Genomic DNA, 23396 nt, shown 5'->3' on the forward strand with positions numbered 1-23396 from the left:
TAGGTCAATACCACAAGATAATGGAAAATGCCAGCACCTGAAATGTTGATCGGTCAGATTTTCCTTGAAAATAAATACTGCAATTCATTTTTTGGTGCCCAGTTTAAATTCTGAAACCCAATCCCATGTCATACAATTATGAATTTCTCTTGACTATGCAGAAATCCCATATTATAACAGATTGGAGGAATGGTGTCCGTTATTGCCAATTGTCCGCTATAATTGAGTAAGAAATTATCATCGTTTAAGTACCGCAGTAGAACCAAACAACTCCAGATGCTGGTTAACACACAAAATTACACAAAGTGCTGGAGTAACTCAGCATGTCAATCAGCATCTCTGGAGAACATGGATCGGTGACATAGATGGCTGTAGCCTACTGGTGGACGGGGGGAGAAGCAAGGATTGGTGGTCATTGGTCGCGACTCGTGGGCGGTCAGAGTGCAAGTAAAAGTCAGTGACCGAGGAAATTGTGCGGACCTGCAGTGGCAACAGTAGGTCTGGCCCGACAGCTTCGGGGAGGTGGTGCAGGCTGGGGTTGGCGTTGGCAGCGTGGCCTGGAAGCGTCTGGGGGTTGTGTCGGCAGTCTGGCCTGGCGGTTATGGTCAGTAGCTTCATCTGCTATAACCGAAATCCTGTTACAAAGAGGTCCATATTAACAAGGGTTTAATGTACTAACATTCAAAGTGGCACCATCTACAAGGGCATTTAAGACACTGACATCAACATCCTGTGAATATCTTTAGGTATAATTCAATTCAACACTAAAGAAAACTAAGCTTTTACTGAAACCAAAATAACAATTTTAATATAAAATTGGTGTGTTCTCTGATAAAGAAAAATTAAGCTAATGAGACTTAATAGTTTCTTTTTAATAATTGTGCATGAAAGCTTATAGCCAGACAAGACAGAATTTCCAAACAAAAATCCTGATTGCACCTTTAAATTGTTTTCGCCTAATATATATTTCTGGAATGCCTCAAGATCATTAGGAAAACAGCCAACTTCTCAGTGTTCTATATTACATGGAGGTTTTTTGCAAATTATTTTTAAAGTCACATATACATAGTTTGATTAACAGTGACTGAATTTGGAAACTTGTAGACATGCATAAACGTATTATATCCCCATTTATTTACATAAATCACATTTCACTCATTTGCCCACCAAAGGCCTCCTATTGGACAAAAAAAGGTAAACTTGCTCTTGTTGTGACCCAAGATTAGTATTTCTAGATTTACAACACTTTCCTTACAACCGAATTGTGCAATTTCACAGAAGAATGTAACAACCTTAAGGGATTTCCAAATGTATTCAAGATGAGCTTCACCTTAGCCAATTTAGCACAACTAGCATATGATGGGATGAATGGCAGCCTTATGTTTCTCCTATACTAATGATTTTATGGAAGTTAACAGTAATGGAATCATCAGGACTCAACTTGGAAATGAAGAACCATTTGTCAAAATCTTAAATAATCCCAACAGGGCCGGCCTCATGTTGAAATTGAACTGAGAATTTAGAAATCTAACCTTTATTTTTTTTATTTATTCAGAACAAACATTGTGCTTATAAATATCTTTCACCCAGTTAAATTCAAATTCTACTGATTTCTTCTAAAAGGTACATGGTAAATGAGGCCAGTTCCCCTCTTCCATGCTCTGTTTATGTATCTGACCAATTGGACACAAACTGCTGGTGTATTAACCAGCATCTGCAGTTCCTTGTTTTTACAATCTGACCCATTCTTTCTGGTATAGTGCACAAGAAATTAGTCAAATTTTTACACAGGTAAATATTTGCCCGTTTAAATAATTTATGGATGCTTATGAGTTGCAATCTACAAAATTCTGATCTCCTGCATAAAATACTGATAAAGGATAGTTTCCATTGAATTTATCAATGCTTAAATCAAGAAAGCAATGGGAAAAAAAATGCGATTGCTGCTAAAATTGCTGGTAGCTCAAGCTTTACTGCAGAATGCTACAAGTACCACTCAAATGCAAAAAATATCTTTTGGTTTCAGAATTCAAACCTTCCCTTTATCATTATTACTTGTCCACTTTGAATTACTGCTTTGTGAGGAGTCCAAGAAATACTTAGAAAAGTCTGCCAGTTACTTATTTCTAGCCATTGCAGGACCACGATGTTATTAGGGAAGAATGGTTTAAACATAAACAAGTGCCCACATTTGATAATGTATACAATCAATATTCAGGATATGTCCCAAACTTTTCAGTTTTCTTGCACATTTTCTTCAGCCTCTCCAATACGAGCAACCTCCACTTCCACAGTTTCATCAACTTCATTAAGCTTCTGTCCTTGTTGTTGAGATAATACATAGTTAACCACCTGCATAATTCCATGATCCGTTAGCCTGGGCAGTGTCTCGTCCTGGTTTTCCACACCAACAGCTTCAACAGATTCCACTGCGGTCACTGCCTCCACAGCTTCCACTGCCTCTACAGCCTCCGCAGCTTCCACTGCCTCGACCGCTTCCACTGCCTCTACCGCTTCCACTGCTTCCACAGCTTCAACCGCCTCCACAGCTTCTCCGCTCACGATGACAGTCTCAATTTCCTCGCCAACTAAATCCGATTTGTCCAGTTCATCTTGCATTTCTGCAGCTAAGATTCTGATGGCATGTTCTACTTGCGTTCCTTGATTATGAAACTGAAGAGTGTCTTTCTCTAACATTATTTTGCCAGGAACATGTTCTTTATGAAACTTAGTCATATGTTTACGTAAACTACGAGCATCGATGTAGGCATCATTACATATCGGGCAGACATAAGGCCGTTCTCCTGTATGTGTCCGCACATGTCGTTTAAGCGAGCGTGCATCAGCCCAGGCTACTCCACAGGTCAAACATTCAAATGGCTTCACACCTAAAAAAATAATAATTCAAGCAGAAAATAAATAATACTATACTAAAAATATGATTTTTATTTAGGTTTATTCCTTTTTCATTGGATTACCATTGGATATTGCTGCCTCTACCCCCTCCCCCTCCCTCTATACCCCCTCCCCGGGGCAGAGAAAGAGAGAGAGGGGGGGGGGAAGAGAGAGGGGGGGGGGGGGGGAAGAGAGAGGGGGGGGGAAGAGAGAGAGGGGGGGGGGAAGAGAGAGAGGGGGTGTGGAGGGAGGGGGGAGAGGGGGTGGTGGGATGAGGAAAGGAGGGAGAGGGGCGGGAGGAGAGGAGGGGGAGGGGAGGGAGCCCCCCCCCTCCCCCCCCCCCCCCTCTCTGCCCCCCCCCTTCCTCTCTACCCCTCCCTCCCTCTCTGCCCCTGCCCCCGCCCCCCCCCCCCCCCTCTCTAGGGAGTTGTGAATATTGGGACTTATGGGTGAGTGGTGGAGTATTGCGTTCGGGAACCAGCCCTCCCCTATGACGCCGCGTCCCCCCCCCCACCCCACAATCTCTACCCCCCCTCCCTCTCTACCCCCTCTCCCAGTCGCTCTCCACCCCCCTCTCTAGCCGCGCCTGCGCAGTTGGGAGTTATGTGTGAGTGGATAGGGCGGGGGGTGGGGTAAAAGGACCGAATGAATAATATTAATATAACATCAAGGGGTGTGTTTGTGTGGTGGTTAGTGTGTGACGCCGAAGGCCGCCCCCCCCCGCAACCACGCGTTGAGGGGACAGCACCAAACGGGTTCCCCTTGGTCTAGTATTATTATAAATCTCTGATCTTGGATGTTTACTTATGTGTCTGTTTACTTGAGTCTTTTTCTTTGATTCACATCTCCTTGAAAACCCGACGCGGTAATGTTTTTTTACACATTCTGGTAGAGATTTACCTCATGATGTCAAAAATCACCTCATCTGAACATTTTATTTATTATTTCCCAAGTTATATCTTCAAATTCTTCACCAATCTGAGATTTTAAAAAATCTAACTAGACCAAGTGCAGACCCGTTGGGTCTGTTCCCCCAACGTGCGGTTGGGGGGGGGGCGGCATGCGGCGTCACACACATTAACCACCCCCCCACACACACTAACTACCCCCCCGCACACACGCTAACTAACCCCCTTGTTAATATATTAATATTATTAATTTGCTCCTTTTACCCCATAATCGGCCTATCTACTGACGCATAGCGCCCAACTCGCAGGCGCTTCTAGATAGGGGGGGGGGGTGGGTAGAGAGTGAGGGCAGAGGGAGAAGGGGGGTGGGGAGAGGAGAGGGGAGGGGGGAGGAGAGCCGGGTTGCCAAATGACTTGAGAGAAGCAGCTTGGATTGGTCGGCATGTGGGCATTGTGACGTCAGCAGCTGGTAAGAGCGTTCAGATCTTAAAAGTTGAGTTTTGTTTGAGCTTTGTGATCAATTTTACTCAACATCTGGGGAAATAATTGACCAAGGAGTGGATGTGCGAATATAAAAGTAAAATCGCTAGCGAAATGGTAAAAATGTCGGCGTTTTTGCGTCTGGTTTGCGCGGAGTAACGAATCAAATGCAAAATGCCGTACACCCACAGAGTTTTAAAAGTACATAGATGTGCTGAAGCGATCTGATGACGTCACAATGGCTCTGCTCCTCGCGGCCACGCGCAGTCTGCTGGCCAGTTTTCCACGAGCTGCGAGTTACGTGGTCCAGCCGCACCCCCCCCCCCCAGGGCTCTGGATTAAAGCCGTTGAACACGTGCTCAAGGCATGCTGCGCGCTCCGCTGGGCTCCTTGAAGTTTTACAACATGGCGGCGGCGGTCGTGATCGCAGCGCAGGAGCGGGGAAGTGCAGTGAAAAAGTGGGCGTGGCGGCCGTCACAGGGGACGACATCCTCTCCGTCTCCCCAGCCCGATCACCTGTCGCGCTGCTTTTGACAGTCCTCAGATAGTCCTCGGGCCCGGCGCCTGGTGGGGACGCTGCCGCCCCACTCCTCTCTCTCCCCCACTCCTCTCTCTCTCCCCTCCTCTCTCTCCCCCCTCCTCTCTCTCCCTCCCCTTCCCCACTTCTGTCTCCTCCACACCCTCCCCTCCATCCCCCCCAACCCTCCTTCACTTACTCCCACCCTTCCCCCCACCCTCTCCCTCCCCCACCTTTACTCCCCTCCACCTCCCCCCCCCCCCCCACCCCCCCCACCCCCTCCCTTCCCCCCCAAAAGATAATTTCTTGACACACTGGCTGGAATTACTCTTTACCTGAACACTCTCATGTCTCTTTGGGGTAGGGAGATTAATGGGCCTGTCCCACTTAGGCAGTTTTTCAGGGGACTGACGGCGACTGTCAAGTTGCCGGCAGTCGCCTGAAAAAACGGCAACTGGAACGGCAACTGTCAGACACAGTGTGCGGTAAGTCCTTTAAAATGGTGGGGTAGAGAAGGAGTGGAGACAACTTTTAAGAAGCCAGAGATACACGGCTGTGAAGCTCGGCGGACATTTAACCGGTCGGTTATCCTTGGTTCTGAAAACTACTGCTTACAGTTTTTTCCCCAATGAGCCGATGAAATTCACCGGTCAGCACCGGCTACAACCTACAAGAAAGAACCTTCGACCTCCTGGCAGCCCACTAGGACCTCCTGGCGACCCACCTATGGCACGAGAATTCTTGCTACTCTCCATGGCGGCTTCATTCTACTCACCGCGAATTGTTCAACATGTTGAAAAATTCGCGGCGACCATAATGAGGCCACGACTAGTTCCCAGAATGCAGGAACTCCTCACGAACATGAAGGCAACTCTCTGGCAACCACCCGCCTAAAGCGAACAGTTGCCTAAGAAGTAGGACAGGCCCATAAGTATCAGTTTAAATTGTATCAGTCTAATCTTAAAATACCTATAAAAGAAACATTACAAAGGGGAGGAAGGAGGACCAAAGCAAGTTTAAAGGGAGTAGAACACAAAGTACTGGAAAAATTCAGCAGGGCAGGCAGCATCTCTGAAAGACAAGAATAGGCAATGTTTCCGGTATGGACCCTTCTTCAGTCGGAAGGGTCCAGACCCGAAACATTGCTTATCCATGTTCTCCAAAAATGCTGCTTGACACGCTGTGTTACTCCAGCACTGTTCCATGCAAGATTCCAGCATCCACAGTTCCTTGCGTCAAAGTTTAAAGGGAGCATGGGAACAGGGGCCCAATAGGTTGACAGGGGGTATGGGAAAGAGAACTCCAGGCAAGTCTAATGGGAAAACAGGGCCATAGCAAGTTGCAAATTGGAGCACTGGATACAGGGCCTCAAAGAATGCAAAGGGAACATTGGATACAGGACCTCAGCATGTTAAAATGGAGCATGGGATACAGGGTCCCAGTGAATTCAAAGGGAGCACAGGAAACGTCACGCGAGCTAAATGGCAAACCATCGGGATTTTTGAACAGGTGGGGAGCAGAGTATGTATGTTTTAAAGAATGTGATGTAAAGGGAATATTGACAATGAATTTATTTTAAATTTCAATTTATTTTGATATTTATCACCGCATTTCATTTTTGTCACATTTTTAAAAATGTGACATTAGAAAGTCACGGTATAAAGCCAACATTAATTTTACTTTTGGTGAATTTTGCTATAATTTACCTTGATGATTGTTCATGTGCCTCCGATATTCTCTAAGTTGTGAAAACTTCTTCCCACAGTGCTCACAGGTACGGTCGAGCATCTGTTTAGCTCTGCCTTTCTTGCCATGAGTGGCCTTTTTGACATGTCGCCTAAAAAGAGCTTTTTCAAAGAATTCTTTTCCACAAACATTACACCTGAAAATAGAAAGAATGAAGATTGGATTCATCATTTCCTACAGGTCCTAGGTGATTATTTTCACATGAGATAAATGTGGATTTTAGACTTCTTCAAACTGCAGAAATTACAGCAAATGTGTAACAACCTCACCAGAATTAATTTTAATCACTCAAGTTTCTAATTATTTAACAAGGCATTAAAATATCTATACATTAGTAAGCATACAAAGATTACAATTACTTTTCAGGAACAGAGCTGAGGAACAAGAATGGGATGATCACTTTGTTTGGGGTGTACTACAAACCCCAGAATAGTCAACAAGAATTAGAAGAACAAATGTGCCGAGAGATTGCACGCAGCTGCAGGTCAAATAAGGTTGTTGTCGTAGGGGATTTTAACTTTCCCAATATAGACTGGGAAAATCATAGCATGAAGGGTTCAGATGGGGTGCAATTTCTCAAAAGTGTTCAGGAGAGTTTTCTTAAGCAGTATGTGGAGGTCCCCACATGTGAGAGGGCAACGCTGGATCTAGTATTGGGAAATTGAGAAGGACAAGTTAATGAAGTGTGTGTGGAGGAGCCCTTTGGGACCAGTGACCACAGTTCGATTAGGTTTAAGATGGTTATGGATAGGGACAGATAGGGTCCACGTGTTAAAATGCTCAACTGGGGTAAGGCCAACTTTGAGGGTATAAGAGAAGGTTTCGCTCAAGTTGACTGGAGCAGGTCATCAAATGGGAAAGGAACAACGGCCAAGTGGGATGTTTTTAAAAGTGTACTGAACAAAGCTCAGGATGTGTACGTCCCCGTTAGAGTGCAGGCAAACGTAGGGAAGCTTGGTTGACGAGGGAATTTGAGACATTAGTCAAAAACAAGAAGGTTGCATGGGGCAGGTATCGGCAGCTGGGATAAAATGCATCCCTGAATGATTTTCGGGAGCTAAGGAGTAAACTAAAAAAGGAAATCAGAAGCGCAGAAAGCGGCCAGGAGATAGCTCTGGTGGGTAGCATTAAGGACAATCGCAAAAGATTTTATAAATACTTAAGGGAGAAAAGGGTAACTAAAGAATGGGACCTCTTAGGAATCAAACTGGTCACCTCTGTGTAGAGCCACAGGAGATGGGCAAGATCCTAAATGAGTATTTCTCCTTTGTATTTACCGAGAGATGGTCTCCATCTCTCCTTAATAAAGACAACCGATTTTTCATGCATTAATAACAAAAATGAAATCATTTTTTGCTCCAAAGAGACCAAATGATGCAGAGCACTTTTTGATAAGCTAGCTATGTATGGACATGGGGACTCAGAATGAGGTCTGCTGAATGAGATGTTTGTTATATTGAATCACTGTCCCAGCCATTTCAACCCACTATTCAACTGACATTCTGCAATGCTGGTAAGATAATCTGTTATGCCAGCAATGATAGGAAAAAAAGTACATGCCCTTATGACCATTCCAACAACAAATCCCATACTCTTGCCAACCCTCAGTCAATAATCCAAGTAAATTAATCTACACTTACCTTCTTCAGTATTAATTTGATAATTTATACACATCAGTGTAATATCATTAATATTTATATAAATGTCCTGTAATGGAATGGTTAAACATCTCTGACATACAAATTATACTCCCTTTGTAAATATCGATTGAACTCACTTGTATGGCTCTGTAACAGAATGTGCTTTTACATGAGAATACCAGTCCTTCTTCCAACTGTAACACTTCCCACAGATCTGGCACTGAAATGGTTTAACCCCAAGGTGCTTGTACATGTGTTGCTGCAGATCACGTGCTTCATAAAAACTTCGTTCACACCTACAAAAGTGAAGATATCCTCTCAGAAGACATTTTCGTTTCAATTTAACTGTAATGAGTTAGCCGTCCAATTAATTTGCGATACCATGATCTGATTGATTAATGTGAAGTACTAAGTTAAACAGTAAAAATAAAAATGAATTCAGGAATCCACAATGATAGGGGATCCTAATACTGCCTACTCCAAATATCTCATAACCAAGTGCAATCATCGCTATCCAGTTTTCTACTTTGTGTCCATTCAGTCAAACTTTCATTTTGCCAGATGTGCCAATTGACCTGGAGCCTTGAACAGTACAGCACAGGAGCTTATTGGCCCACCATTCTGTGTCGAGCATGATACCAATTTAAATCTGATCCCATTGCTTGCACATTCTACATCCCTGTCTATTGATGTGCCAGTCTATTTCTATCGTATCTAATTCCACTATCTTCCCTGGCAGTGCATTCCGCTCATCTCTCTGTGTAAAAAAAAAAAACTTGCCTTGCAAATCTCCTTTAAATTTCCCTCTTCCCACTTCAAATCTTTCTCCTCTAGTATTTGACATTTCCACTATGGGGGGGAAAAAGGTCACCGACTATCTATCCCTCTCACAATTTTAAATACTTCTGTCAGGTCACCCCTCAGCCTCCAAACCTCCACAGAAAACAGTCCAAATTTGACCACCTCTCCTTTTAACTGAGCCCTATCCTCGAGATAACATCCTGGGGAACATCTTTGCACCTACTCCAAAGCCTCCGCAACCTTCCAAAAATGCAGTGACTCGAATTGCACATGATAAACTAAAGTTCTGTAAAGATGCAACATGACGTACCAACTTCTACACACAGTGCCTAAAGGCAGGTATGCCATATGTTTTCTTAACCTCACTATCTACTTGTATTTCAATTTTCAGGAACTATGGACTTGCACCCCAAGATCCCTCAATACATCAATGCTTGCATGGATCTTGTAATTTACAGTATACTTTTATCTTGCATTTGACACAAAGTAGAACACCTTACATTTGCTCAGATTAAACTCAGTTTGCCATTTCACTATCAATGGCAAATGTATAGGTACCATAAAGGACCATTTAAAAATAAATAAATGCCACAACTTACTGGGTGCATTGAAAGCTTCTGATTGCAGGTTTCGGCAAATGTCTCTTTAAATGTTTGCTGAGGCCAGAGGCACGTTTAAAACATTTTCCACAAGTCGGACAGAGGTACTTGGATTCACCTAAAATATTAACCAAATACCAAGCTAAATGTCATAAAATATGTTTTAAATACGTGCAAATAAACTGTTTTAGAAATGGAGACGAAAATACAAATCAGAGATATCCACGGGGAAATTTCCCCCAATTTTCTAAAAGTAGTTAAGAATGTAAAGGAAAGGCAAAGTTGTGTACTTTTTGCTCAGAATATTCTGCTTTTTGATTAATTGATCTGTACCTTGCAAAGAAGTCCCAAATTATTCACAAGATTGAGCAGAAAATAGAACAAAGGTGCCACGGAAAGAGAGCCACAGAGTAATGGAAATATAAAGGATAGAAACAGGCTCCCTTGGCCTCAACCGAGTCCACGCCAACCATCAACCACTCATTTATAATAATCCTACAATAATCCCTTTATTAATCTCCCATATATTCATCAATTTCTCCGAGATTCTAATCTCACATACACACTAGGAGTAATTGCCACCAATTAACTCACCAACCTGCAATTCTTTAGGATGTAGGGGGAAACTGGAACACCCAGAGGAAACGTATGCAATTAAAGGAAGAAAGTGCAAACTCCACAACGGCAGCACCCAAGATCAGGATTAAAGCTCTCTGGCACTGTGAGACAGTAACGCTGTTGGATGCATCACTGTGCCTCAAGCAGGGGGGAGGCAAATTATGTTCGATGAACAAACATAGTTGATCATAGCAATGGAAAATAAATAAGGTTAAAAGTTTACATTGAGGTTGCAAATTGTCTGGGTCAATCTGAGAGAGGCTTTCAGTTTCCAACCACTGTGAGTGAAAAATACCTCTGATCCCATCTAAAACTGTAACCTAAACCTATAACCGGTTCCCAATAACATAAACCTACATCTTCAATTTTTTACAAACCCAATTTTGGATAATCTGTCCTTTTTCCACACTGTTCACATCTTTGTATGTCTCAATCAGCAACCCCACCTCCAGCTTCTTCCATTGCAAGGAAACCAAACACAGCTGACACGTACTCCTCATGAGCTGGAACACTTCATCCAAGGCAACATCCTGGTGAATTGCCCCTGCAATCTCTCAAGTGCAATCATACCCTTCCTATAGTGTGATGACCAAATTACCTAGTTTCATTTCAGACAAATAAGGAGATAATTGGATTTGATGACTTTAGAACAATTTTTTTTGCAGAGGATTGTAGATAGTATTGATGATTCCATTATCAAACCAGGGAAACATTATGTTCATCCAATACAATACAATACAATACATTTAATGGCTGTCAGGCAATCATTTATCAATTTAGAGACAATGCAGGAGTCGGGATAATTGAGGTAGAATTGGGTATATCATTGACTCTAAGACTCTCCATAATGTCAACAGAATGCAATATTTGGATGAGGAATAAGAGGCCATGTAGAAATCATTGGGAGAACATCAGAAGGTCTGATTGGAGAAGCCACATTGCCTATAGTCAGGCTACCACCAGAGAGACAAGAGAGGAACCAGGTGAGTATGGTCTATCCTGCTGGATGACAGTGGCTTTGGAAAACGATATCAACCAAATCAAAGGTTATAAACAGGTTCAGAAGGATGGAGGAGAGATTACCTTCATCATAATTATATTGGCTGTCATTTGTTACTTTGATCGAGGTTATTTCATTATTGTGGATAGCACAGAAACGTGATGAAAGAGATTACAACAAGTTGTTGGAGATAAGATAGCCAAAACATGGATTTGACTTCGCTTCACTATTATCTCAAAGTAAATTAAGACTTTAATAACCCCATATAGCCAATAATAGACACAAACATTGTGAAAGAACGGGAATATTGCAGGGATGTTAGCACAGAATAGCCTCCAGGGTCAATCAGCTAAACACCTCTTCACAGCATAAGACACATTGTTGGCAATATTTATTTTTCTAGGTGAAGAAACATAAATACCACCAGAAACTGAAGCAAGAAGAAATGCATTACACTGTTGAAACATTTCCTGTTATTGGAGAAATTACACTGGGATCTCATACATTTCTAGCAACCGTGAATTATCAGTTCTTTGTTTCCTTACCTGTGTGAACACTATTGTGCTCCTGAAGACTGCGCTTTGTAGCAAATAGTTTTTCACATATATCACAGCTAAATTCCCTTTTCCCTCCATGGTGAGCCATGTGTAGTCTTAGGCTATGTTTGTAGCCAAAAGTTTTTCCACATATCTAAAAATAAAGTTAAAATATTATAATTCTTTGAGCAACCTAGTCTATTCCTGTCTGCAAAATCAATTCCCTCCATAGGTTGGGTGCTTAGGCACTGCTTACCTTCCAGTTCCTTGTTCAACCAGTAGGCTGTGGGCCAAGGAGCTTTTTGGAGCAGTTTTGTGACCCAACTCACGGAACTACACAAAATATTCACATATTGTGTAAAAATATTATATAAACCATCCCTGAAACTCGTCAAGAGCAAAACTTGCACATTTTAATTAAATTAGAGAAACACCGGAAAATTTTCGAGTCCAATCAAAGCACGCTTGACATTGCGTCGGATGCCAGTTGGCCAATCACGCGCTTTGTTTCAGGCTAGCTAGGCAGGGAGCACACAACATGGCTGAGAGTATTTCTACTGATGCCTGTTTTACTGGAGATTCCGATGAAGGTCCTTTGTTGTTCTGTGGAATACATGATGTGGAAACTTGCAGCAGGGTAATTGAATTTAGTGAGAAAAGCATTAAGAAGTCTGAAGAATGTACAGCTAAATGAATAGAAGTGGAACAAAGCCTTGAAAGCAAAGTCCCTGCTGAGGTCAGCCAAGTTGTGAAACCAGTCAAACTTTGTGAATCAACTGGAACTGAAAGGTAAGATCTAAAGTCTGAATTTATGAAAATTAATCTGCATGTACTTTAATTGTACCCTTTTATAATGTGATTTGAAGGCTGTACATTCACTCATTCATTCATTCATTCATTCACTCATTCATGAAGATGAGGGCCTAAACTATGTGTATCCATAACAAAGTAAATTAAACATTTTCACTAATGCCAGCTTGTTGAAGTCTAATAAGTTTTCTTTAATATCTATTCTCGGAGCTGCCTGCGACCACTTACTGGGAAAAAGTCTTCCGACCGCGGGGCCTATGTACTTAACATAGTGAAGCTGCGGTCTCAATTAAGAAGCAGCTGATTCGCGAACGCAGCCGTGGAGTGTGTTTGGATCATCTCCGCGGGGGGAGGCTGTACATACTACCATAGATTAACTAATTTATCTATGGTAGTAACAGTGTTATTCTCATTAACATTAAGAAGAGGTTGAAATTTTATGAATTGAAGTCCAAGCAGACTTAATGACTATGAGATGTTTTTTTTTGTAGCCTCTGCCTGACCCTCCATTTGAACTTGAACTAACTTATCAATGGACTTATCAAAACTTATCAAAAGACTTGGAATCTGATGAAGAATATTCAGATGAAGATCAGATGTAATGTAAACAAATAAATTGGGGAAATAAATGATCATATAAAGTTTTATTTTAATGTCAATCGTTTCACTGTTTATTTGGTCAAATTATTTAAACAATGAGTGAATTACTTATGATAATGGTGTGCTGGTGAATGACAGTGCGACAGTCCACCACACATACATACATACACACATACATACATACACACATCCACACACACATCCATCCGTACGCAAACTTCCATGCATGCACACACACACATACATCCGCACACACACACACACATCCATCCGCACACAGACATACATGTACACACATACATCCATCCACACACACATCCACACATACATCCATCCACACATACATACATCCACAGATACACGTTTGACAGGTATACACAAACACACACAAACTACAGATACTCAAACAATGCAACACTTTTAGGGTTATTTTAGGTTAAAGGTAATAGCCCTCATTTGCAAAGGCACCATTGGGGGTCTCTAACATAAATATAGGCTCATTGTAGCTTAAAATGAATATTCATCGAGTAAAAATCAGAGCATTCGATTCTTGGTCAGGATGTGACATTTACATCAGAAATAAGACAGGTCTCTTACAGGTCTGTCACCCAGCCTGGCACTGCCCCAGTCCCACTATGGACGTTACCCCCACTCTCCCCACTATGGCAGTCAGTGGGGTTCAGTAAATGGGGGAACTCAGAGGATCTGTCCTGACCCTTTAATTCGGCAGGTTCATGAGCCCTTAAAACCTGGGACCTCTGTGCAGTCTCATTAAATTTCCTATTAAAGTGACTGGAAGATGCCTTGCAGGACTGTTCCCCAGCCTGGAACTGCCCCAGTCCCACTATGGCTGTGACCCCCACTCTGCACACTGGCAGTCAGTGGGATTCAGTAAAGGGAGGAGCCCACAAGAACTGCCCTCACCCATTAATTAGGCTGGTTCAGGAGCAGGACCTCTGCGACAGTGTCATTAACAAAACACTCACAATTATATTATTTTTAAATAATATAATTATACTTAATTATATATAATTACTGTCATATTTACAAGTCATATATATATATATATATATAGTGTGTGTGTGTGTGTGTGTATGTGTATAATAATATAGTTTAAATGGACTACAACACGGAAATAGGCTGCCCATGGTGTAATATGGGCATTGGCCACTAGATGGTGGTTACTTTCCCGATCTCATTTTCTAATGTTTAATTATTTAATGTGCAACTTTCGGCACTGACGAGCTATGACATCCTTCTCAATTATATTTCAACTAAATCTGTGGAAGTTGTCATGTAGTTCCGCGATGTGGGTCATGAAAATCGATTTCTAGACACATTTTTGATGCTCGGCCCATAGCCTGCAGCTAGCATTAGTAAGTCAAATCTGGTCATGCCAGCAGTTTGTCTTATTTCACCCTTTTTGTTAATTTTCTTTGTGTCAAAAGTATGGTCTTAGAGGTTTCTTAGTATTTTTTATGTGGGGTTGGAGGGGAGGGGGGGGGAAGGGGGAAACTGTTTTCTCAGTCACTTCCTGGTCGAGGATGCATCTTTTCTCCGAATTGCATCTTCGCACCCCCCTCGCAGCCTACCATCTGGATTGGCGCAGCCTTTCCTGCCGGAGACCGGCCAGAACTTCAGCAGTAGCGCAGCACTGGATTCCATCGCGGAGCGGAACGATGCCTTATCGGGGATCGCCGGAGCTCCGGAGTGTTGGGACTGCTGTTTAACACCGTGGAGCAGTGGTTTGAGAAGCTTCTAGCCGCGGGCGGCGCTGACTTTCACATCGTGGTGTCCTGGGAACTCTTGCCGGGGGTCACCAGCGTTGAATCTCCGCCCAGCTCAGCCTCTGGACTTCAGGAGCCGCAGTCGCCAGTAGGAAGTGGCCGATTCAGAAACTCCAAGCCGCTGAGAGTGTTCTCCGTTTCGACGCTGGAGTCCCGATCATCCCGGCGAGAGGGCCTGAAACATCGGGTCGCCCTTAGTGGCGACTGCGGAGGACTCAAAGGCCCCGACCACGGGTGAACAAAGATGAAGATGACTGAACTTTATTGCCTTCTCTCAAATTGGAAAATGCTGATCCCACTGTGTGGGGATGTTCATGTTAAATTCTATCGTGTATTGTGTTCTTTTTATTCGTATGGCTGTATGGTAATTCAAATCTCACTGTACCAATTGGTGCATGTGATAATAAATGCAACGAACTTGAACCACTGTTCACACTGGAAGTGATTAATGTGACTAATAGGAAATCATGCAATTTTCTCTTCCTAAGCACAGAGGTGGTTTCCAATAACAAAATATCTACCAGTTCTACAGCGGTTCTGAATGCGTTTCACTGCTATGAAAACGTGGTAGATTTTTACAATTTTGTACAATCTTTATCAACAATCAAAATTTATGATCTAAAATGATATAATTCAAAGAGGAACAACACTGCTAACTGAAGGAAGAGACATTCAATCAGAAAGTCAGAAATATATCGCAACGTGATTTAAGCTCAGTCAATAGCTATACTAATTAGAAGCACCTTAATTTTCTAAGAGGCAAAATCCAGATGTTGGTTCAAAAACTCAGTTATATTATTGAGGCTCCGTGGATCCATAAAGCATATTTATCAAAGAACAATATATTTTCTGGTACTGGCCACCATTGCAAAGCTCCCCCTAAAATGCTGGCAAAAATCAAATTCTCACCTTGCACACATGTGGCTTAACACCGGTGTGCTTCAGCATATGAAGTCGCAGGTTATAAGGTTTTGGCAATGTTTTTCCACAGATGTCACAGATGAACTGTCGCTTTGTCCTTCTCCCGGGACTCTCATCTATTTGCTCATTGCTTCTTTTGTGGCGCAGAAGATGAGACAGCAGCGAGGCTTTGTAGAGGAACTCTTTCTCACAGAGCTAAATCAATAGAAAAATGAATAACTCATTGTAAAATGTTAGAATAGAACACGTTTCACTATTTGAATTAATTCAGACAACCATTTTTTTTTAAACTTCCTTCAGAACATGGGTACAACTTCAACAGGCCAAGCAATGTTTTACATAAGAACCATAACAAACATCAAAAAAAAGTATATAATTTTTGTTTTGCTAAGGCATCAAAGTTTTATTTTGTTTGATGCCAGGAGAGATTGCTACAAGTCTTTCTTCTTATTGCAGTCCTACTCCTGTTCACTCCCCTTCCTCAGGGGAGTGAACAGGACATTAGAAAAAAAACACCTATAGGTGTAATAAATACCTGTATCATAGTCTTGTTAAAATAACTATAATATTTGTCAGCAAATTATCTATTCCAATTGAATAAGGTTCATAAATTTACAAAAAACAATGGCTCAGAATCTGTAAAATTTGCATATTCTTCCCATTCAGATTCAGACTTTCTAACCAACAGACCCCAGTCTGTTAGGTTAGACAATCACACCTCTTCAACCCTCACCCTGAACACCGGCGTTCCACAGGGCTGTGTGCTGAGCCCCCTCCTCTACTCCCTCTTCACCTACGACTGCACACCTGTACATGGTACAGCACCATCATCAAGTATGCAGATGATACAACGGTGATTGGACTCATCAGCAACAACGATGAATCGGCCTATAGGGAGGAGGTCCAGCTCCTAGCAGCATGGTGCGCTGACAACAACCTGGCCCTTAACTCCAAGAAGACCAAGGAGCTCATTGTAGACTTCAGAAAGTCTTGGGGCGGCACGCACAGCCCCATCCACATTAACGGGACGGTGGTGGAACGCGTTTCCAGTTTCAGGTTTCTGGGAGTCAACATCTCCGATGACCTCTCTTGGACCCACAATACCTCAACTCTGGTCAAGAAGGCTCACCAGCGTCTCTTCTTCCTGAGGAGACTGAAGAAGGTCCACCTGTCTCCTCAGATTCTGGTGAACTTCTACTGCTGCACCATCGAGAGCATCCTTACCAACTGTATCACAGTATGGTATGGCAACTGCTCTGTCTCCGACCGGAAAGCACTGCAGAGGGTGGTGAAAATTGCCCAACGCATCACCGGTTCCTCACTCCCCTCCATTGAGTCTGTCCAAAGCAAGCGATGTCTGCGAAGGGCGCTCAGCATCGTCAAGGACTGCTCTCACCCCAACCATATACTGTTTACCCTCCCACCATCCGGGAGGCGCTACAAGTCTCTCCGTTGCCGGACCTGCAGGTCCAGGAACAGCTTCTTCCCTGCGGCTGTTACATTACTCAACACTGTATTTCGGTGATTGACAACCACCACCCCCCCCCCCCCCCCCCCCCGACACTCCTGCCACCAGGAAAAAAATAATTGCACTATTATGACTGTATGCACGTAAATATATTTATTGATCATATTCTATATCGCTCTTCTAGGGAGATGCTAACTGCACTGTACTGTACTGTACACTGCACAATGACAATAAATTTGAATCTGAATACTGTACAAATCCAAAATTGTTCATACTTAAAGCATAAGGCAGTACTAATATATTTTACAGGTACAAGTATTTTTCAATTCTTACCGGACATTTAAATTCCTTCAATTTGTTGTGGGTCTTCATGTGCATCATCAAGGTGTAACGCTTTGGGAAGGTTTTTTCACATTCATTACATTTATGCTTCACCTCTGCATCGTCTCCCTCAATGGTAGTTCGCTTTGGTTGCATCTTTCTACCTCTCTTCACCAATTTCTGGGCAACCTATGGAAGAAAATGTTTTCATTCTTCACTCAATTAAGTATTGGTAAGTCTAGGTCTCCAGTAATACAGCCTTACTGTTTACTTTACCTGGTGGCAGAGGTAGGTCTTAATTTATATAACAACTTTGATGATACAACTGCTCCATTCTGTACCTAGTCGCTTTGCTTGTTGATGGCCAAATGTTATATTGCAGGTATACAAAAAAGCTGGATAAACTCAGCGGGTGCAGCAGCATCTATGGAGCGAAGGAAATAGGCAACGTTTCGGGCCGAAACCCTTCTTCAGACTGATCGGGGGTGGGGGGGGGGGGGGGGGGGGGGACAAGAAAGGAAAAAGGAGGAGGAGCCCGAAGGCTGTGGGATGGGAGGAGACAGCAGGGGGACTGAGGAAAGGGAGGAGATAGCAAGGACTAACAAAATTGGGAGAATTCGATGTTCATGCCCCCAGGATGCAGACTCCCCAAGCGGAATATGAGGTGCTGTTCCTCCAATTTCAGGTGCTGCTCGCTGTGGAGGAGGGGAACCCCCGTTCCCTGAATAATGAGGACATTTCAGATGTCCTGGTGTGGAACGCCTCATCTGTGGAGCAGATGCGGCGTAGAAGGAGGAATTGGGAGTAGGGGATGGTGTCCTTACAGGAAGCAGGGTGGGAAGAAGTGTAGTCCAGATAGCCATGGGAGTCAGTGGGTTTATAGTGGATATTGGTCAGAAGTCTATCACCTGCAATGGAGATAGTGAGGTCAAGGAATGGTAGGGAAGTGTCGGAAATGGTCCAGGTGTATTTGAGTGCCGGATGGAAGTTAGTGGTGAAGTGGATGAAGTCAGTCAGTTGTGTGCGGGTGCAGGAGGTGGCACCAAAGCAGTCGTCGATGTAGCGGAGGTAGAGGTCGGGGATGGGGCCCTGGTATGTATTGAACAAGGATTGCTCGACGTAACCGACAAATAGGCAGGCATAGCTGGGGCCCATGCGTGTGCCCATAGCTACGCCTTGTATTTGGAGGAAATGGGAGGAGTCGAACGTGAAGTTATTGAGGGTAAGGACCAGCTCCGCTAGGCGGAGGAGAGTGTCAGTGGCTGGGTATAGGTTGCTTCTCTGGTCGAGGAAGAACCGGAGGGCTTTGAGACCATCCTGGTGGGGGATGGAGGTGTAGAGTGACTGGACGTCCATGGTGAAGATGAGGGGGTGAGGGCCTAGAGAATGGAATGCGCGGAGACGACAGAGAGTGTCTGAGGTGTCTTGAACATAGGTAGGGAGGGATTTAACCAAGGGGGATAGGATGGAGTCAAGGTATTTGGAAATGAGTTCGGTGGGGCACGAACAGGCAGAGACAATGGGTCTTCCGGGACAGTCAGGTTTGTGGATTTTAGGGAGAAGGTAAAACGGGCCGTGCGGGGCTGGGGAACGATGAGGTTGGAGGCTCGGTCGGGTAGGGCATTGGAGTTGATGAAGTCGGTGATGGTGCTGGAGATGGTGGCCTGGTGCTCGTCAGTGGGGTCATGGTCCAGGGGTAAGTAGGAGGAGGTGTCCGAGAATTGGCGCGTGGCCTCAGCTTTGTAGAGATCGGCACGCCAGACTACCACGGCACCTCCCTTGTCGGCGGGTTTGATAACCCGATCTGGGTTGTTGCGGAGTGAGTCGATGGCAGAACGTTCATGGGGGGAGAGATTGGAGTGAGACAGGGGAGTGGAGAAGTTGAGGCGGTTGATGTCGCGACGGCAGTTATTGATGAAGAGTTCTAAAGCCGGAAATTGGCCACGAGGGGGGTTCCACGAGGTGGTGCGTTGGAGACGGGAAAAGGGGTCATCAGTGGGGGGCGAGGACTCCTTCCCATGGAAGTACACTGTGAGGCGGAGGCGACGGTAGAAGAGCTCCAAGTCGTGGTGGGCGCGGAATTCATTGAGGTGGGGACGGAGGGGGACAAAGGTAAGACCTCTGTTGAGGACAGACCGTTCGGTGTTGGAGAGGGGGAGGTCGGGGGGATAGTGAACACCCGGCAGGGATGGGGGTTGGGGCCGGAGGAAGGCAGGTGGGTGGACTGGGGACGAGGCAATGTGTGGTGGGGAGGCGATGTGTGGTGGGGGGGGTGGTGGGTGGGGGGGTGAGAGGGCTGTGGTGTGGGTGGGGAAGAGCAGGGGTCACATAGTTAGAGGGGGTTGGGGAAGACTCAGTGGAACTGCCACTGAGGTAGACCAGGCTGGGTCGACTGGCACTAGGACCCAGTGGAGTCAAACCCAGGAGAGTGGGAGTAAGCAGCGTGAAGGCCTCATATTATATTGCCTATTATATTGCAGGTGATGGTACTACTACCCCTCTATTCCCAAGCCTCTGAGATGCTGCTCTGAATCTCGCCAAAGATATGTGCTCTGACATCTATAAATGTTTGCTATTTATATATATATATATATATATATACACACTCACAAAGTAAGAATCCTGCCTGTAATACACTCAAAACAAGGTGATCAGACCCTTTTTATTTCTCAGCTAAATATTGATTATTTCAGCAGGTGAAATCCAAAAAAGACAATTTCAATAATAGACCAGATCCAAAACTATCAGCTATGATAATGAAGTTATTAAATCTGAACATGAAAAATCTATTGGAATTACATTTCATACCTGCTGCGTTGCAGATTTTAGGTTGCTTTTTCTGGCTCGTAACTTCTTCTCTGTGCCTTTATGCAACCGAATATATCCACCTTCAGCCAATGTACGTTGTCGTAACCTGCTTTTGTAAGTATCATCTAAAAGGCATTTGGAAGAAGAGGCAACAGCAACAGTTTTCTGTTTGTCATGTAATTTTGGAGGCCTACCACGTTTACGTTTTGGCAGATCTGATGCACTTGTACTCAGAGTTTCCAGTACCTCCTCCTTTACTTGAATCTCATTCTCAGTCCCATTAACAGCAGGCACGTCCATTGGTTCTTCAGTAGAGGGGGTTTCTGCCACGTCCTGGGTATTATTGTCTATACTTTCTAGATTTGGCATGCTTACACTAGACTCGACTGGTTCAATTTGCTCAATAGCCTGGCTGTTTTCAGCACCAGTGTCTTCTGCAGAGCACTCCATAATCCCCTGAATTGGCTGAATCGTCAGGTCTTCAGCTGTCTGTGTCACCTCTGATTCAAACATTACAGCTTCTTTTGGGGGCTCATCTTCTACACCAGATGCAGGGGCTTCAGCAGGTACAGGAATTTGTATAGACTGTTGCAGTACCACAGTAATGGAGCCATCAGCATTGTTTTCAACAGCTCTGGGCTCTGGGTGTTCTAAAGTATTAACATCCAGAGGCAATTCCACTTCTGCCCCATCGACTTTGGAATTTACAGTTTTTACATCGCCCTTTTGGTACACTGTAATCTTCCTTTCCTCCAGCTGTTTATGTACATGTTCACATATCTTCAGAACTTCATGCATCAGTAGATGACGTGCCAATGTAGCAACGTCAGCCATATGACAGAAATCAAATGCCAAGACCGAGGTGTAGGCAAATTCCAACAATGGAAGAAAACTTGTTTTATTAAACCCTGCAAGGAAATTTAAAAAGTGAGAAGATTTACATGAATGCCATTAAAAGACTGACAATAATTATAAATATCCCGACCACAACAGTTCACCAACTTGCTGTATTGGAGCACCAATGTTAATAGAATGCTAGTCTGACTGCCCCCTTTATCTTTAGTTATTGCAAATAATGCAAAAAACAAAAATCAGGACAATATTTGAGAAATTATTGTACTGCACCTTCATACATTTTGGTGAGTTTCAATATTCTGTCAAAAGATGCAAGGATTAAATTGCCTAATTTGCAGGATATATATTGTGTATACACAAAGATGATCAAAGCAAATTATAACAGGAGAAAAAACGAAGTGTCAGGTTTCAAATAATCACCCATACTCAACATTGACTCCTCTTTGACGAGTATTCCAAAATACTACAATTGAAAATGTCGATATAAAGACTGAACCACCATTTATTTGTAATAATCAAATTAGTCATCTAATCCCTTCATGAACTGTGCAGATACTTGATGACAACAAGGTGATGAATATAAATGCACCCCCCCCCCCCCCAGGGAAAAATAAGTATGTATGTAAACAGGTTATGCAAGCCACCTTTTTAATTTCAGATGTTAAGTGAAAGATAATAGAAAGATGTGGATCCATCACCTCTCACTTTTTATAGAAGTATCCAAAGGTGATCAAAATGAGAAGCAATGATATGGTAAATTAATGAACTCAAACATAAAAGTATAATTTGGGTGCAGTGCACAATGTTGCACAGCATCTGTCTAATTATGCTGTGTCTGGGGCCAAGTGGGTGCAGCAATGCCTTCAGGAAAAAAATACAAGGAAGAAAGAAGGAGCAGCATCAAGTGAAGCAAAACAAGAACAGTGCACAAAATATATCACTGGCCTCACGAAATGCATCAGCTTTAAAATATTACAGTTATGGCACGTGGAAGTCAATAAGTTCATGTGATAGGAGCAGAATTAGGCCATTCGGTCCATCAAATGTACTCCACCATTCAATCATGGCGGATCTATCTCTCCCTTTCAACCCCATTCTCCTGCCATCTCCCCATAACCCCTGACAATGTGCTTTAGTTTTGTTGTTAATTTTGTGCTGTTAATTTTTAAAGTTGTTATTGGTTTACATGCTATGCAGCAAAACCATTATTATAACATGCTTAATGTTATTTGCCTATTATTATCTTCCTCCATTCCATGGCAAAATGGAACAATTGTGTTATTATTGTGTTTTCTAGTCATACCATAAAGATAGCCATTTGATTATTCCTCACCTGACAGGTCCACAACGGCTTCATGACTCGAGACTGCTCCCTTTTCGATGAAGAGCTCTCGAAAATATTCACTGCTTGCAGCCAGAATGGACTTATGTGCTTTGTACTCCTCGCCCTCAATTAGTAGTGTGACATCACAGAATTGGTTGGATAGCCTCTGAAAGTTTAATTGCTCCAACACAATTTGACAGTGTTTTTCAGATTCCTGTTTCACAAGACCTTTGCTATCCACCTGAATAAAACAATTAGCATTTTCAAATCTGAGTCAACACTATTAATATCAATCAACAATTCCCTAGATATGAACTATTAGAACAACTACTAAAAATGCCATTGCAACTTCAACCAGCATCCTATTAGCCCCGTTAGAGCTCCCCAAAACTTTGGCTGGGTACCATTAAGGAATCATAGCGATTTTTCAATTTCTGGGTGCATCCACAACAAATGGTCACAATGATACGTCCCATCAGTAGGTCAAATAAGCAATTCTCAACAAAGACATTTGTCTTGAATTATTCATTCAACTTACATGTGGCTTGGTATAGTTAAGATTCCATGTTTTAGTGTGAGAATATGCAACTCACTATTATGTGAAATGGTTGAACTGCTCAGTATGTACGCTGATAAAGGAAAGCAGGTAGATACAGAAGAAAGAAAGGAATGAATAGGAATGTAGATTGTTTGAGATGGCAAAGGATGAGGGGCTTACCCAGAGCATAAAAATGGCTTAGATTTATTGAGCTCAATGGTTGT

The 23396-nt window shown here is 43.3% G+C and overlaps 1 protein-coding gene across 1 annotated transcript in view; it reads right to left on the reverse strand.

Annotated features, from left to right (window-relative positions):
- Positions 1 to 649: 649 nt before the first annotated feature.
- zbtb11 (zinc finger and BTB domain containing 11) overlaps positions 650 to 23396 on the reverse strand; it is a 28246-nt gene continuing 5499 nt past the window's right edge. Inside the window, exons 3-11 of the mRNA XM_033032705.1 lie at positions 22644 to 22875; positions 20456 to 21363; positions 17660 to 17836; positions 15847 to 16053; positions 11750 to 11894; positions 9587 to 9704; positions 8324 to 8482; positions 6507 to 6682; positions 650 to 2888 (exon numbers count right to left, since the gene is read on the reverse strand). Coding sequence (XP_032888596.1) covers positions 2236 to 2888; positions 6507 to 6682; positions 8324 to 8482; positions 9587 to 9704; positions 11750 to 11894; positions 15847 to 16053; positions 17660 to 17836; positions 20456 to 21363; positions 22644 to 22875 — 2775 coding nt within the window. The 3' untranslated portion in view covers positions 650 to 2235. The remainder of the gene's footprint in view (positions 2889 to 6506; positions 6683 to 8323; positions 8483 to 9586; positions 9705 to 11749; positions 11895 to 15846; positions 16054 to 17659; positions 17837 to 20455; positions 21364 to 22643; positions 22876 to 23396) is intronic.

This window comes from Amblyraja radiata, chromosome 14, assembly GCF_010909765.2.
Source record: "Amblyraja radiata isolate CabotCenter1 chromosome 14, sAmbRad1.1.pri, whole genome shotgun sequence".
Classification (NCBI taxonomy): Eukaryota; Metazoa; Chordata; class Chondrichthyes; order Rajiformes; family Rajidae; genus Amblyraja; species Amblyraja radiata.